General features: G+C 69.0%; 5 protein-coding genes across 9 annotated transcripts; 3 read left to right on the forward strand and 2 right to left on the reverse strand.

Moving 5' to 3' along the window:
- The first annotated feature begins 3,974 nt into the window (after nucleotides 1–3,974).
- On the forward strand, nucleotides 3,975–6,347 carry IGFALS (insulin like growth factor binding protein acid labile subunit). The gene is made up of 2 exons (XM_055136818.1): nucleotides 3,975–3,990; nucleotides 4,567–6,347. The coding sequence occupies exons 1-2, from the start codon at nucleotides 3,975–3,977 to the stop codon at nucleotides 6,345–6,347; spliced, it is 1,797 nt and encodes a 598-aa protein (XP_054992793.1).
- Nucleotides 6,348–6,760: 413 nt separating this feature from the next.
- On the reverse strand, nucleotides 6,761–8,704 carry NUBP2 (NUBP iron-sulfur cluster assembly factor 2, cytosolic). Its single transcript, XM_004604417.2, has 7 exons — nucleotides 8,567–8,704; nucleotides 8,022–8,140; nucleotides 7,747–7,945; nucleotides 7,512–7,666; nucleotides 7,309–7,419; nucleotides 7,154–7,223; nucleotides 6,761–7,056 (listed from the first exon to the last, which is right to left on the reverse strand). The coding sequence occupies exons 1-7, from the start codon at nucleotides 8,577–8,579 to the stop codon at nucleotides 6,911–6,913; spliced, it is 813 nt and encodes a 270-aa protein (XP_004604474.1). The 5' UTR covers nucleotides 8,580–8,704; the 3' UTR covers nucleotides 6,761–6,910.
- On the forward strand, nucleotides 8,390–11,827 carry SPSB3 (splA/ryanodine receptor domain and SOCS box containing 3). 3 transcript variants are annotated; one of them, XM_055135449.1, is made up of 7 exons: nucleotides 8,390–9,035; nucleotides 9,379–9,510; nucleotides 10,166–10,343; nucleotides 10,438–10,625; nucleotides 10,737–10,800; nucleotides 10,866–10,991; nucleotides 11,069–11,826. In XM_055135449.1, the coding sequence occupies exons 1-7, from the start codon at nucleotides 8,412–8,414 to the stop codon at nucleotides 11,410–11,412; spliced, it is 1,656 nt and encodes a 551-aa protein (XP_054991424.1). In that variant the 5' UTR covers nucleotides 8,390–8,411; the 3' UTR covers nucleotides 11,413–11,826. The 3 variants fall into 3 exon arrangements, with proteins under 3 accessions (XP_054991424.1, XP_054991423.1, XP_054991422.1); XM_055135448.1 differs by having other exon boundaries at nucleotides 10,698–10,800; nucleotides 11,069–11,822; XM_055135447.1 differs by having other exon boundaries at nucleotides 10,438–10,800; nucleotides 11,069–11,827.
- A 70-nt stretch (nucleotides 11,828–11,897) lies between these two features.
- EME2 (essential meiotic structure-specific endonuclease subunit 2) lies at nucleotides 11,898–13,984 on the reverse strand. Of its 3 annotated transcripts, none has more exons than XM_055135466.1 (8): nucleotides 13,717–13,984; nucleotides 13,508–13,644; nucleotides 13,174–13,266; nucleotides 12,919–13,010; nucleotides 12,693–12,786; nucleotides 12,492–12,607; nucleotides 12,218–12,369; nucleotides 11,898–12,148 (listed from the first exon to the last, which is right to left on the reverse strand). In XM_055135466.1, the coding sequence occupies exons 1-8, from the start codon at nucleotides 13,982–13,984 to the stop codon at nucleotides 11,898–11,900; spliced, it is 1,203 nt and encodes a 400-aa protein (XP_054991441.1). The 3 variants fall into 3 exon arrangements, with proteins under 3 accessions (XP_054991441.1, XP_054991440.1, XP_054991442.1); XM_055135467.1 differs by having other exon boundaries at nucleotides 11,901–12,148; nucleotides 12,218–12,407; XM_055135465.1 differs by having other exon boundaries at nucleotides 11,898–12,369.
- On the forward strand, nucleotides 13,983–14,880 carry MRPS34 (mitochondrial ribosomal protein S34). Its single transcript, XM_055135491.1, has 3 exons — nucleotides 13,983–14,303; nucleotides 14,390–14,432; nucleotides 14,505–14,880. The coding sequence occupies exons 1-3, from the start codon at nucleotides 13,983–13,985 to the stop codon at nucleotides 14,825–14,827; spliced, it is 687 nt and encodes a 228-aa protein (XP_054991466.1). The 3' UTR covers nucleotides 14,828–14,880.
- The last annotated feature ends 6 nt before the right edge of the window (nucleotides 14,881–14,886 follow it).

Raw genomic sequence — 14,886 nt, forward strand, 5'->3', positions numbered from 1 at the left:
CCTTCCCTAATGGCGCCCAGAGTGCAGGGTTGGGGTCACTGGACAGCGGACAAAGTGCTTGTGGCTCTTGTGGCTGGATTTGATCCTGGCACCACTAATGGTCCCCTGAGCCCCGCAGGAGCACTGCTGGGTGTGGCCTCCAAACAATCCCCCCCCCCAAAAAAAAAGAAAACAGTGCAACATTTGTACACTGAAAAGGATAAAAAAAGATCAACATGAAATCCGATACTAGGCAAGTTGCAGCTGTCCCACCGTCCCTGGTCACACACGTGGATACATGTTTCTCCTGAGCATGACAGACCATCTGATTCCAGTGCAGTTCCTAGCAAATGGAAGGGCAGGGACAGGACAGAGGCTACGGTACTTGCTGTGTACACAGCTGACCCCGGTTCAGTTCCCAGCACCCTGAACGGTCCCCTGAGCATCACCAAGTGAGCTTTCCTAACTATTTGGTAACTATTGTCAGGAGTGGGGGGGGGTCACACCTAGTGGTACTTGGGGGCTACATGGTGCCTTGGGGTACTTGGGGACTGTGCCAGCCCCAGCTTTGTGGAAATCAAGGCTGGGCGCCTGCCTGGCTGCCCACGCCCAGCGAGAGGCCAGCAGTCCAGGGGGAGACCCTCCAGGGCCCACAGACCAGACATTGCAGTGAGGGAGGTGACAGACTTTCCAGCAAACGGTTTTGGGACGACTGGACACCCAGACTGGGAAGAAAAGACCAAGACCGACCTCATGCTGGAGAAATTAAATGGCCGGGGGGCCCTGTCCCGAATGTCACACTGTAGCACTGTCATCCCATTGTTCATCGATTTGCTCAAGCAGGCACCAGTAACGTCTCCATTGTGAGACTTGGTACTGTTTTCGGCATATTGAATACGCACGGGTAGCTTGCCAGGCTCTGCCGTGTGGGCGGGATACTCTCAGTAGCTTGCAGGGCTCTCCTAGAGGAATGGAGGAATCGAACCTGGGTCAGCCGAGTGCAAAGGCAAATGCCTTACTCGCTGTGCTATTGCTCCAGTCCCAAATTTAACTTCTGAAAGTCACCAAACTTACTGAGGAAACCATCGTGTTCTGGGGCTAGATAGTACAGTGGGCAGGGCCCTCACCTCGCAGGTGGTTGGCCAGGGTTCAATCCTGTGTACCACATATGATCCACCAGGCACCACCAGGAGTGATCTGAGCCAGCACAGAGACAGGATTTACCCCCAGCATTGCCAGGGGTGGCCACAAAACAAAACAACAACACAACAAAAAAGGGATTGTATTCTTGGGTGACGCAGAGTTCAGACCGAACATCTGGAACATGAGCCGTAAAAGGCGGACGGGGAGCATGGCCAAGGGCCGCAGCCCCAGAGCAGCAGGGAGGGGCTCTCCATGCCCACAGCTGACCAGGTCAGTCCCGCACCACACATGGTCCCCAGAGCAGTGCCAGGAGTACAGCCACGTGTGACCCCAAAATTACAAAATTAGCATTTGCTTTTCAAAACTGATGGGGCTGGAGATGGCACGGAGGATAGGGTGTTTGTCTTGCACACAGAGCACCCAGCCTTGACCCCCAGCACCCCATATGGTTCCCCGATTCCTCCAGGAATAATTCCCAAGTGCACAGCCGGGCGGGCCCCTGAGCATCGCTGGGTGTGGGACTCTGGGACGGTGAGACCGTGATGCCTGAGCACACACTCTGTGTGCTGGGTGCCGCGGTAACTCCCGGTACCACATGGTCCCCTGGGCACCCGGAACAACCACTGAGCCAAGAGCTGTGAGTACTCTGAGCACTGCCAGGTGTGGACCCCAGCCTCCCAGACATAGTCTCAGAAGGCTTTGTCACGGGGAGGTGAGCCACAGTGTAGGGAAGGTAACTGCCGGTGTTCTCACCCAACGCAGGAAGTCCTGAGCCCGCCACGTGGCTTTGGTCTGGGGTCTCACCTGAGAGTGCTCAGGGAGACCCTCAACTGCCGTGTCTGGGACTGACAGTGCTCTGGGAGACCCCAATTGTGGTGTCTGGGACTGACAGTGCTCTGGGAGACCCCAATTGCAGTGTCTGGGACTGACAGTGCTCTGGGAGACCCCAATTGCAGTGTCTGGGACTGACAGTGCTCAGGGAGACCCAAATTGCGGTGTCTGGGACTGACAGTGCTCAGGGAGACCCCCACTGCGGTGTCTCGGACCAACGCCGGCCCTCCACTCGCTGAGCCTCTCTGACCGCCCACAACCCACTCAAACAGCTCAGCTGAGAGATGGACGAGGGGACGAGGCGTGGCTGGGGTGGGGGAGCACCGGCTGGAGCACCTCAGACAAGTCCAGCTGAGACAGAGGGCGAAGTGAGCACAGCTGGCGATCCCGGCACCGCTGGGCCCAAGGCTAACTTGGCGTGGCAGACAGAGCACCCGGAGAGACCTTGCAGCAAGGGAGCGGGAAGCTGCTGCCACCCCACAGCCAGGGAGGACGGGACGGAGAGCGGCACACGCGCCCGTGCGGGCAGTGGCCATCCAGGCCGGAGGGGCCAGGCTTCCTGCGCACTCAGTTCTCCCTCCCTGAGATGGTCAGGGCCCGGGGGCTGAGCCCTGCTCGGAATGTGGGAATAAAGGGAGGTTGGCCTGGAAGTGGCTGCAGGCCCGTTTCCCCAGGGACCAGCACCGGCGGCCCCCCTTAATCTCTGCAGCCTCCTAAGGGGTCTGCTGGGCAGAGCGCAGGACAGCGAGGAGGGCGCTTGCCTTGCACGGGGCACCCCCTATGGTCCCGAGGACCTCTACGAGTAATTCCTGAGCACTGAGCCAGGAGTGTGAGCACTGCCAGGTGTGGCCCAACACCCCAAAAAACAAAAACAACTCTGGCCTGGGGTCTTCACTCCTTACCAGCAGCCAGCAGGGGTTGGGGTGAGGCCCCCCAGCAAGAAAAAGCCTCCAGCTGCCTCCGCTGGACGGAGAGCAATGGCCAGGCCGGACGCAGGGCTGAGCGCAGGGCACCGGCACGAGCGCCAGGTCCATCCCGTCCGTGGGCCCATGTCCCTGCCCAGCTGCATATGCCGGAGCAGCTGGGCTGGCTGGCCTCCCCCCATGCTTCCTCCAGGGCCAGGAGCTCCTGGCCCGGTGCTCTGGGGACTCTACGGGTGCTGGAGATGAGCCAGGGGCCCTGGGCACAGCAAGCGCCCACCCTCCCGGCCGCTCCTCTGGCCCCAGGGTCACACCATCAGAGACGTCTGACAGCCCGTTAGGCGGCAGGGCCCTGGCACCCCCCACCAACACACACACCGCCTGCCCGCTGGGCCCTCCTGCCCCGTGCCCCTGGCCCCACCGGGAGTGGTCTGGACCCGGGAGCCGGGCAGGGCCCTGAGGAGCCTCAGGACAGAAGGGGACCCCTTCAAGGCCACACAGCAGGGAGGTGGCGGGATGAGCAACCCCCCCACCCTGCGGGCCAGGTGCTGAGTCGGCAGCCGGGGCCACGGGCGGGTGGACTTTCTCCCTGTGGATCTATAATTCTCAGAAGAGGCTGCGGCTTCCCTGGAACAGCACCCCAGAGGGAGGGGCTGCAGGCTGCCCCCGCCATGGTGCCCGAGGCCTGGCTGGGCAGAGCAGGGGGCCCTGGAGGGGTCAGGAGCCCAGCAGGTGGCATGCCCACACAGAGCCCTGGGCAAGGTGGGCGCGGGCTTTCCTCGAAGAGGGCAGACAGCTGCCCCCGCAGCCACAGGAGCTGGCTTGGGAAACGGGAGGGCACGGCAGGCCACTGCCAACCCCCAAGGCCGCTGGGGCCGACTAGGGGGCCCCGCCCCCACTGGCCACCTCAGGAGCTGTGTGCAGAGACAGGCCGGTAGGGGCTGAGAGCTGCCCCTCGGCCACCCGCGCTGCAGGCTGGCCCGGCATGAGGGGGTTAAGGGCATGGAGCCAGCAGGGCGGGTGCCCAGAGTGGGGCCAGCGGGAGGCGGTGCCAGAGACCAGCAAATGTGCCCGCTCGACTGCCTGCGTCCACTGCACGCGATGGCCCTGGGGAAAGGTGAGGTGTCCACCCCCTTGGTAGGGAGCAGTCCAGGATAGGAGCCGGGGGGCTGGGGGCCCCCACTCTCAGCATCAGGAGGGCTGGGCCTGCTGGGGACCGAGTAGAGCCCTGGGTGGAAGGTCTGGGCCAGGGCCCTCACTCCCGGGCTCCCCACCCCCAGCTCTCCCTGCCCGGGTCCCCACATCAGCTCTCCCTACCCGGGCCCCCACATCAGCTCTCCCTGCCCGGGTCCCCACATCAGCTCTCCCTACCCGGGCCCCCACATCAGCTCTCCCTACCCGGGCCCCCACATCAGCTCTCCCTACCTGGGCCCCCCACACCTGGTCCCCTGCACCTGGGGTCCCCTAGCTCTCCCCATGCCAGCTGAGGCCCAGGGGCAGGCTGCTCTCCAGACTGTCCCCCCTCAAGGCTCCCCACAGCTTGCTCTGCACCCCTGACCCAGACCCAATGGGAAGGCGGTCTCGGCCCCCCGCAGTGGCGCTGGTTGTGTGGGTCGGCTGGGTGTGACGTGTGCGCGCATGTGGGCTGAGGCTGGCTAGGTCCCGCCTCTGGCTCACCCCCTTGTGTCGGCAGGAGGCCCAGCCCTGCTGCTGCTGCTGCTGCTTGGGGCTGCGTGCAGCCTGCAGGACGCGGAGCCCAGGGACCCCGAGGCCCCGCTGTGCCCTGCCGTCTGCAGCTGCGGCGTCGATGACGGCATGGACGGGCTCAGCGTCTTCTGCAACTCCCGCAACCTCACGCGGCCGCCTGTCGGCATCCCAGCCGCCGCCAGGGCCCTGTGGCTGGACGGCAACAACCTGTCGTCCCTGCCAGCCGCAGCCCTGGGGAACCTGTCGGGCCTCGGCTTCCTGGGCCTGCAGGACTGCGGCCTGCGCAGCCTGGAGCCGCGGGCTCTGTGGGGCCTGCGTGGCCTGCGGCACCTGCACCTGGAGCGGAACCGGCTGCGCGGCCTGGGGGCCCGCACCTTCCAGCACACGCCGGGCCTGGCCTCGCTCAGCCTGGCCCACAACCTGCTGTCCCGGCTGGACCCCGCCGCCCTCCAGGGCCTGCCTGATCTCTGGGACCTCAACCTGGGCTGGAACCGCCTGGCGGCGCTGCCCGACGCGGCCTTCCGGGGCCTGGGCGGCCTGCGGGAGCTGGTGCTGGCCCACAACCAGCTGCCCTACGTGCAGCCCGCGCTGCTCGCGGACCTGGGCGCCCTGCGACAGCTGCACCTGGGCGCCAACGCGCTGCGCAGCGTCAGGGCCGACGTCTTCACGCAGCTGCCGCGGCTGCACAAGCTGCTCCTGGACCACAACCAGATCTCGGCCGTGGCCCCGGGTGCCTTCCTGGGCATGAAGGCGCTGCGCTGGCTGGACCTGTCCCACAATCGCCTCTCTGGCCTCCCGGACGAGCCCTTCGCGGGCCTGCTGGGCCTGCGTGTGCTGCGCCTGACCCACAACGGCCTGGGCGGCCTGCGGCCCCTCACCTTCAAGGACCTGCATCTCCTGGAGGAGCTGCAGCTCAGCCACAACCGCCTCCGGCAGCTGCCTGAACGCGCCTTCGAGGGCCTGGGCCAGCTGGAGGTGCTGGCGCTGGACAGCAACCAGCTGCAGGAGCTCAAGGCAGGCGCCTTCGTGGGCCTCCACAACCTGGCCGTCCTGAACCTGTCCGGGAACTGCCTGCAGCAGGTGGCCGAGCGCGCCTTCCGGGGCCTGGGCGGGCTGCACAGCCTGCACCTGGAGGCCAGCTGCCTGGGCCGCGTGCGCAGACACACCTTCACCGGCCTCTCGGGGCTGCGCCGTTTGTCCCTCCGCGCCAGCGGCATCGCGGCGCTGGACGCGCAGAGCCTGGCGGAGCTCCACGCGCTGCAGGAGCTGGACCTCTCGGCCAACCGGCTGGCGCAGCTGCCGGCGCGCCTCTTCCAGGGCCTGGGGCAGCTGCAGTACCTGCTCCTGGCCGGCAACCGGCTGGGGGCGCTGCCGCCCGACGCGCTGCGGCCCCTGCCACTCCTCTTCTGGCTGGACCTGGCTGACAACCAGCTGCAGGCGCTGCCCGAGGCGCTGCTGGCGCCGCTCGGGGCGCTGCGTGTCCTGAGCGTCCGCAACAACTCGCTGGGCACTCTGGTGCCGCCCACGGGTCTGGAGCACCTCTGGCTGCAGGGCAACCCCTGGGTGTGCGGCTGCCGCCTCCAGCCCCTGCGCCGCTTGGCGCTGCAGCGGCCTCGCGTGGTGCCGCGCTCTGTGCGCACCACAGGCGACGGGGACGAGGGTCCGGCCCCAGCCCACACCTACAACAACATCACCTGTGCCAGCCCCCCCGCCGTCGCCGGCCTGGACCTGCGCGACCTTCCAGAAGACCATTTTGCTTCCTGCTGACTTGGGGCGCCAGCTGTGCCCCAGGACAGGGCCAGGAGCACCCGCAGGGCCCTGCTGGGGGTGCGGGACAGCCGGGATTCCGGTCGCTGAGTGTGTGTATGGGGGCACAGCGCCTCCCCAGCTGACACCAATTAAAGCTGTGAACCAACGCGAGGCTGTGCTGCCCCGTGGGGGTCTGGCCCGTGCTCGGGCTCTGAGCTCCTGGGGACCCCTCTGACCAGCAGGTGCCTGGGCTGCCCCCCATAAGCTTGGGTGGCCACCCCCTCACAGCCCCTGTGCCCCTCCAGGGCTGCCCCACACAGGGCAGGGAGAGCCCCGGCTTCTCTGCAGCCCCACGGATAAGCTCATGCTCACCTGAGCGGCGGGAGCAGCCAGGTGCCCAGGGCAGAAAGAACTAGAGACAGAGGCGCAGCACATGTGAACCCGTTTAATCTAGGCTCCACAGAGTCTCTGGCGCTGCCAGGCCCCAGCGCGCTGTCCATCTGGGGCACAGAAGTACAGGCAGGTGGGTGGCCGAAAGCACCATGAGGGCGCCTCCTCAAACAGTGCTCAGCCGCGCCTGGTCATGAGCACGCGATGGGCATCTGGTCGAGAATCTGGCGGGCGATGGAGGAGAGTGCGGGGAAGGCGGGGCTGTCGGGGAAGTCCCGCAGGAAATCGCCCCCTTCCTCCAGGCTCCTCGAGAGCTGAGGGTCCAGGGGCACGGCACCTGCAGAGACACGCAGGCCAGGCCCTCAGCCCACCAGGGCCCCCACCTGGGAAGTGAGCGACCGAGTAGCTTGGGAAGGGGGCGCACAGCCACTCACCCAGGAAGGGAACCCCTGCGAGCCGGGCCAGCTCCTCCCCGCCTCCCTGGGAGAAGATGCTGGTGCACTCCTGGAAGAGACGAGAGGGAGGCGCTGGGTGGGGCTGGGGGTGCAGCAGCAGAGCCTGCCCTCCGGCCTCACCCCTCCGGCCTCACCGAGCAGTGTGGGCAGACAAAGCCGCTCATGTTCTCCACAACCCCCAGCACCTGCAGCCCCGTCTTCCTGCAGAAGGTCAGCTCCCGCCGCACGTCCCCCACGGACACTGCCTGGACAGAGACCAACCGGTGGGCCCTCACAACTCAGCCAGGGGAGGAGGCTGCTGCCGCCCAGGTTGTAATCAGAGGAAGCGGACCAGTACCTGGGGGGTGGTGACCACGAGGGCGCTCAGGGGGCTATAGGGGCGCAACGCCTCTACAGCGGCCATGTGCTCATCTGAGGTGCCAGGCGGCGTGTCCACGAGCAGGAAGTCCAAGGGGCCCCAGGCCACATTCCGCACAAACTGTTTTATCAGCGCTGGGAGACCCCGGGAAAGTATGAGGGTGGCCCCAGGGGCAGGCCGGGGGCCCCTGCCTGGCCCCTGCCCACCACGTTACCATTCTTCTTGGGGCCGCGCCACACCACGGCCTCGTCGGGCTGCTCCAGCAAGAATCCCACGGACATGAGCGACAGGTTCTGCTCGGCGTCGGCAAAGACGGGCACCCAGCCGCCGTCACACTGGTGCACGGCCCGGCCCTGCGCGCGCAGCATGCGCGGGATGCTGGGCCCGCACAGGTCGACATCCAGGAGCCCCACCTGCCGGCAGGAGAGCAGTGCGGCTGGCTGCGGGCCCCGGCGGGAGGCGCGCGCGGGCGGCCCGGGGCACACGCACCTTCTTGCCTGCGTGGCGCAGGGCCAGCGCCAGCTCTGCGGACAGGGTGCTCTTCCCGACACCCCCCTTTCCCGAAAGGACGAGGATGACTCGCGGGGTGCCGGACAGGCCTCCGGGCTCTAGTGGAGAGAGGGCGAGGTGGGGCTCACCCCGGGAATGAGGGGCCTTGGCCCTGCCCACTCCGCCAGGAGCCTGGGCCAGGGCCGCCCGCCCGGGCCACGCCACCCCCACGGCTGGGCCCTCCCCCCCCTGGCCAGACCGGGACTAGACACTGGTCCCTTCACACACACAGCTGAGCCCATCTCAGGGGCTAGTCACGGGTGTCCAGACCCTCCCCAGCCCCTCGCGACGCAAACATCACGCACGACACGGAGTCACCAAGCTGCTTTAATGCTACGCGACGGGGGCCGGGCCGGGCAGACGCGCAAGCCTCGCGTCTTTCCTGGCGCTGCGTCCCCGCCGCAAAGGGTGGCCAGGGGGCTGGCCCCGTCCACACGCGCGCTGGCCGCCCGCACACGCGGGTACAGCCCGCGCAGCACACTCACCCGCCGCCGCCATCCCGCCGCTTCCGCCCCCGGCCGGGCCGAGTCCGGAGCCTACGGGCCAATAGGCGGCAGGCCCGTCCCTCCGCCGTCACTGATTGGCCAGTTCCCGCGCCCCTCAGCTGATCGGCTCGCCGGATGTGGACGCAGGTTCCGGCGCGGGCGTCGTTCCCCAGCCGCTCTCGCTTCCGTGTCCGCCCCGGTCCGACACGCTCCCGCGGCGCCCAATGGGAGTGCGAGTTCTGGAGCCGACGGCTTTAGAGGCAGCCAATGGAGACACGGCGTGAGGACTGACGCGCCTGACAGCCTCTCGGCAGCGGGGTGCCGCCGCGGGGCCCGCCCACCCGCCGAAGCCCCGGACCAGGCGCGGCGGCGGGACCAATGCGGCGCGGGGGGCGGGGATTGTTTACGTCTCGGCCGGAGCGGAAAGTGGGTCACGGCGGGGCCGGCGGAGCGCGGGCGGCGGCTGCAGGTGAGCGACGGCCGCCCGTGTCCGCGCTCGACGCCCGGCCGCCGGGCCAAGCCGCGCTGACCTTGCGGGCCCGCGGTGGCGGGCCCGGTCGCGCCTTTGTTCCTGCGGCCGGGCGGCCCCGTCACGCCTCCCGAGGGCCGGCGGGCGGGGGCCCCGGCCATTCATTCGCGTCACGTGCGCCGCGGGGGCGCCCAGGGCAGGGCGGCCGCCGGGCGGGCGGGGCGCACGGGGGCGTGCCGCGGGGGCCGGGCGCCGCGGATGCTCTGCCCGAGGCTCGGCCGCGCGCGCGGACCCCGGTGCCGCCGGACGGGCCCGAGACCTCGCGTGCCCGTGCCCCCCCCAGATCCTGCCCGCCATGGCCAGGCGGCCCCGGAGCAGCAGGGCCTGGAGGTTCGTCCTGAGCGCGGCCCGCCGGGACGCAGATGCCCGCTCGGCGGCGGGGGCGGCCAGCTGGGGCTGTGACTCCGACGGGCAGGTAGGTGAAGCCAGCTGGGCTGGTGGGGAGGGCTACGCACCCCTCAGGGGCAAGGCCTGCGGCCTTGGGACAGTTCCCGCCACGACCCCATTCCTGGGGAGACGGCCCCCCAGACCAGCCCATCCAGGGGTGTGGTAGGCACCTCTGGGCCTCCATGGACCACCAGCTGGCCCCACAGGGAGTGGCCCCGGGAGCCGCGGTTCCTGGGACCGTCCCCCAAAGAGGGTCTCCGAACCCACAGAATCTGCTGGAGGGGAGAGGTGACCTGCATTCCCGCCCGCCTCTAGTGCTACCAGCCCACAGCGGGCGGGTGGCCTGACGTCATGTCCAGTCACCTCCTGGGCAGGAAGCTGTGGGTGGGAGAGGGCTCGGGTCCGGCAGGCACGCCTCCTTCTGGCAGGCCAAGGACACTGGTCAGCCCAGATCAGCTGCCCTCTTCTTTCCCGGGCCCTTGACCCTGGACTGGGACAAGACCAGGGCCCAGAGGGGAAGTACTTGCGTGTCTCATTGGGATTCCCAGGCTGCCCAACTCAGGACTCCTGAGAGCAGCAGGATGAAGGGGGTCGTCCCCAGGGGACAGCCAGTTCTGGCCTGGCACACCCTTGCCCACTGCTCCAGGGACTCCTGCTGAGGGTGACCACCCCTTCCTCGCCAGCACAGCGACCCAGACTCAGAGCCAGAGTGCACCGCCCTGCCACCCGCCATCCCCAGTGCAGTTCCTGTCACCGGCGAGTCCTTCTGTGGCTGCGAAGGCCAGAGCGAGGCCACCTTCTGCAGCGGCCTGCACGGTGCCCATCGGGGCAAGGACTGCCGCTGTGGGGAGGAGGACGAGCGTGCGTGCATGGGCATCACGGGGGCAGGTGGCATGGGTGGGACATGGCCCCAGCGCACTCTCCTGGCATGAAGCTCCTGCTGGCCCCCCCACAGATTTTGACTGGGTGTGGGATGCTGGGAACAAGTCTTCAGCCACGCGACTGAGCTGTGACGACCGCAAGGTGAGTTTCCACGTGGAGTACAGCTGCGGGACTGCCGCCGTGCGGGGCACCAAGGAGCTGGGTGACGGCCAGCACTTCTGGGAGATCAAGATGACTTCTCCAGTGTACGGCACAGACATGGTGAGTGGCGGGCAGAGCACAGGGAGGGGAGGGGGGCTACTGGCCCCCTCTGCCCGGCCCCCTCGTTCCCAGATGGTGGGCATCGGGACGTCGGCCGTGGACCTGGACCAGTACCAGCACACTTTCTGCAGCCTGCTGGGCAGGGACGCGGACAGCTGGGGCCTCTCCTACACAGGTGTGCTCTCGCAGGGAGGGCGGTGGGAGGGGGAGACCCGAGCTCACTGCCTCTTGTGCCCCCAGGCCTCCTCCACCACAAGGGCGACAAAACCAGCTTCTCCTCGAGGTTCGGCCAGGGCTCCATCATCGGGGTGCACCTGGACACGTGGCATGGGACCCTGACCTTCTTTAAGAACAGGAAGTGTATAGGTAAGGAGCCCCAGCCCAGCCGCTGAGCACGGGGGAGGGGGGCAGGTGCCCCCAGGCTCAGGCCAAGCTCCTCCCAGGAGTGGCAGCCACGAAGCTGCAGAACCGCAAGTTCTACCCCATGGTCTGCTCCACGGCGGCCAAGAGCAGCATGAAGGTGATCCGCGCCTGCGCCAGCGCCACATCCCTGCAGTACCTGTGCTGCTACCGCCTGCGCCAGCTGCGGCCCAGCTCCAGGGACACGCTGGAGGGCCTGCCCCTGCCGCCTGGCCTCAAGCAGCTGCTGCACCACAAGCTGGGCTGGGTGCTCAGCATGAGCTGCAGCCGCCACCTGTCCCCAGCGTCGGCCCCCTCCAAGGCTCCCTCCAGCAGCCCTGAGCCCAGGCGCTGCCAGCGGAAGCGCTGCCGACGGACCGAGCAGTGAAGGTGGAGGGCGGGCGCGAATGGCACCCTTCCTTCTGGCCGCGGGAGGACGGTCAGTCCAGGCTGCCTCTGCCTGCTGAGGCTGGGGCAGGCCTGGCTGGTGCCACAGGCCCAGGACCCCGAGCCCAGCTGCTGTGTGCCGGTGAGACACTGGGCACCAGGACACCAAGGGTACCTGCCCCGGACAGGCCAGCACCCCTGCCGCCACCGCCACTGCGAGTCTTTTAACTCCTTTGCATGTTGTTGGCTGTTTTCCTCCCACCACGCTGAAGTGAAGGGAATAAACGCCATGTTTGCTGCGTCAAAGCCTGCGCTGTGGTCCAGCCAGAGGGGAGCAGGCCGGGTCCGCTGCCCCTTCTCCCCATCTGTGCTGGCATAGCTGAGTCACTGCTGAACTTGAAAGAACCCACCCCAGCCCTTGTGTGAGCAGAGAATCCCTGTGCCCCGCACTGTTGGCCCGCCTGGCGTCACCCTCCCCATGGCAGGTCAGACACAGCTGGTCTCGGTGCTCAGGGGTCTGCTGGGAGCCAGGCCAGGGCGCAGAGGCACGGTCAGGAGCCCAGGTCCAGCAGGAGGTCGGGCTGGGTCGTGGTGAGAAAGAGGAAGATGCGGCGGGCAAGGTCTGGCCCTACTCTGCGGGCCCGCATGCCCTGGTCCTTGGTGTCCTCGTCCACCTTCACAGGGAGGTCGGCCAGGAGGCCCAGGCGCTCTCGCTCTGTGCTGCAGGCCGCAAACGCCTAGGAGGGCTCGAGTGAGCAGGGGGCGGCCCACCCTCCACCTGCACCCAGGGGGCAGGCCCAGCTCACCTGCTGCAGGAGGCGTGGAGAGGGGAAGGCGCTGACCACTGCATCGGCCACGGCCTGGCTGACGCGGTTGAACTGTGTGATCTGCCGCCGCCAGGCCCCCAGCAGCCCCGAGCCATCTCTGGCCACGCGCTCGCCTGCAGCCCAGCGCCCAGCTGTGCAGAAGGGGAAGGCCTGCAACTCCCGTTGCTGCCTGCGGTGGACAGGGCCAGCAGCCTTGGAGCGGCTCCTCCCTCTCTGCCTAGGAAGGCACCAACCTCGGGAGAGGGAGACTCACTTGTAGGGGCGCTGGGCCAGGGCCTTGGTGATGGCGCACACGTGCTGAGCCAGCTCACGCCAGGAGGCCGCCAGCAGCACGTCCACGTCTGCCCAGAGCTGCAGGAGCACCAGAGCCTGCGGGGAGGACATCTGTAGGAGGAGCGGGCCCAACTGGGACCTCTGCTGGGGCCACGTCAAGAACAGGGCCCCAGGTCCTCACCTCATCCACCTCAGGCCAGCTCACCACCGGGCGGGAGGCAGCTGCCTCCAGGGTCTCGGGCTGCTGCATCTCCCACGCGCGGGCCTGGCAGGACCTGGACAGAGGACCGCAGCTGTCCAACTCCCCGGGCCCTAAGCCCCTCCTTCCCCGGCGTCTCCCAGAGAAGCACAGCAGCCCCCCCTGCCCCAACCTGCCAGGCTGGCATGGGTGCCCAGCGGAAGGTTACCACAGGTGTGCATCCAGCCCGACGACAGCCAGGTGGGGCCGGGGCGGGCCTTCGGGGCAGAGCCAGGGCACCGAGCAGCTGCGGCCATGTATCTGCAATCAAGAAGGCTCGTGTGTGCCCTGCCCGCTCACACCACACAGGATGCAGCGCTCGGGAGATGCTGCTCCTTGGGCACGGGGGCCTGGCAGAGCGTCCCACACGCGGCAGCCCAAGGAAGCTGCCCCCCCAGCCCTGCAGTAGCCACGCCCCCGGCACCTGGGTGAGCTGCCACACGCCCTGCAGGAACTCCTCGGGCTCCAGGAGCTGCAGCACATCCTGCTCCTCCGAGGCCCGTCCCACGGGAGGCACCTGCGGGCAGAAGGGCACAGAACCATATTCACGCGGGCGGTGGCCCCAAGAGGCGCCAAGACCACTAGCCACAAGTCCAGAGGCGCAAGCCAGGCTGGTGTGCCCCCACCCGGTGGGTCCGCGGCCTCTCCGTCAGCCCTGGCACACTCCACGGCTGTCCGTGTGAGGAACCCACTCCAGGTGCCCCATGGGACAGATGTGGGGTTCCAGCACCTGCCTCCACGAGGCTCCGTACACTCACGCTGTGGGGACACGGGTCCGGCTGGGAGCTGCTCCACCGGAGGCTGCGCGCCTGGCGCTGGGGCTCCACCAGGCACTCGCAGCCCAGCGCGCCCAGCGCCTCCAGCAGGAGGTCGGCCCCGGGGTCCTCCAGAACAGCTGTGGGGGAGAGGGGTCAGCTCGCCCTGCCCCGGGGCGGCTCCGTGAGCCCCCGGCCGCCGGCCCCCGCACCTGGATCCACCCGCACGGTCAGGCGACGCAGGGCCGTGTCGGGGCGCGGCGGCCGCGAGGCCTCGGCCGGAGCGTGGGCTCCGGGGGTGTCCTCGGGCTCCGAGTCCGAGATCTCCCAGGTCGGGGCGCGCCGCCGGGCCCGGGCCCCGCGCGCGCCCACGGCGCCGCCAGCATCTGCCGCCGCCAGCTCCGCAGTGCCCCGAGCGCGGGGCGGAGGCACCGGGGCCGCTTCCGGCGTGGCGGCGACTTCCGGGCGCGGACGGGCCATGGCGCGGGGCAGGACGCGGCCGCGGCTCCTGGCCGAGCTGGCCCGCCGCGTGCGCGCCCTGCGGGAGCAGCGGGAGCGGCCGCGCGACTCGCAGCGCTACGCCCTGGACGCGGACACGCTGGTGCGGCCGCTGTCGGGCCGCCGGCTGCCCCCGCGCGCCTGGGCCGACGCGCGCCACGAGAGCCGCCTGCTGCCGCTGCTCAGCCGCCTGCCGCTCTTCGGCCTGGGCCGCCTGGTCACGCGCAAGTCCTGGCTGTGGCGGCACGACGAGCCGTGCTACTGGCGCCTGACGCGCGTGCGGCCCGACTTCACGGCGCAGGTGCGCCCCGGCCGCGCCCCCGCCGCCCGCCCGGCGCCCGCCGCCCGGCGCCCGCGCGCTCAGCCGCCTCTCCGCTTGCTTTGCAGGACCTGGACCACGGGCGGGCCTGGGGCGTCCTGACCTTCAAGGGTAAGGCGGCGGGGTGCGGGCGGGCCGGCGGGGCGGGCGGGCGTGCGCGAGCCGGACGCCATGTCCCCGCAGGAGAGACGGAGCCGGAGCCCCGCGAGATCGCGCAGGCCATGTACCACGACTGGCGGCTGGTGCCCCGGCACGAGGAGGCGGCCTTCACCGCGCCCGCGCCCGCGCCGGCCCGCGGGCCCCGCGCCGTGCCCTACCCGCCGCTGCTGCGGGCCATGATCCTCGCCGAGCGCCGCAAGAACGGGGACGGCAGCGCCGCCGAGCCGGAGCTGCTGCTGGCGGGCGCGCACGGGGCGCCCTGGGACTACCCCGCGCGGACGGACGGAGGAAGGCCGCGGCCGCCCCCCGCCCGTCCCGGGACCGGCGCCTCTGGGCGCAGCGCCTGACGCCGGCCCCCGCCCGCCGCGGCAGCCGGGCCAATAAAGACCCCCGACCGATCTGGACT

This window comes from Sorex araneus, chromosome 4 (genome assembly GCF_027595985.1).
Source record: "Sorex araneus isolate mSorAra2 chromosome 4, mSorAra2.pri, whole genome shotgun sequence".
Taxonomy (NCBI): domain Eukaryota; kingdom Metazoa; phylum Chordata; class Mammalia; order Eulipotyphla; family Soricidae; genus Sorex; species Sorex araneus.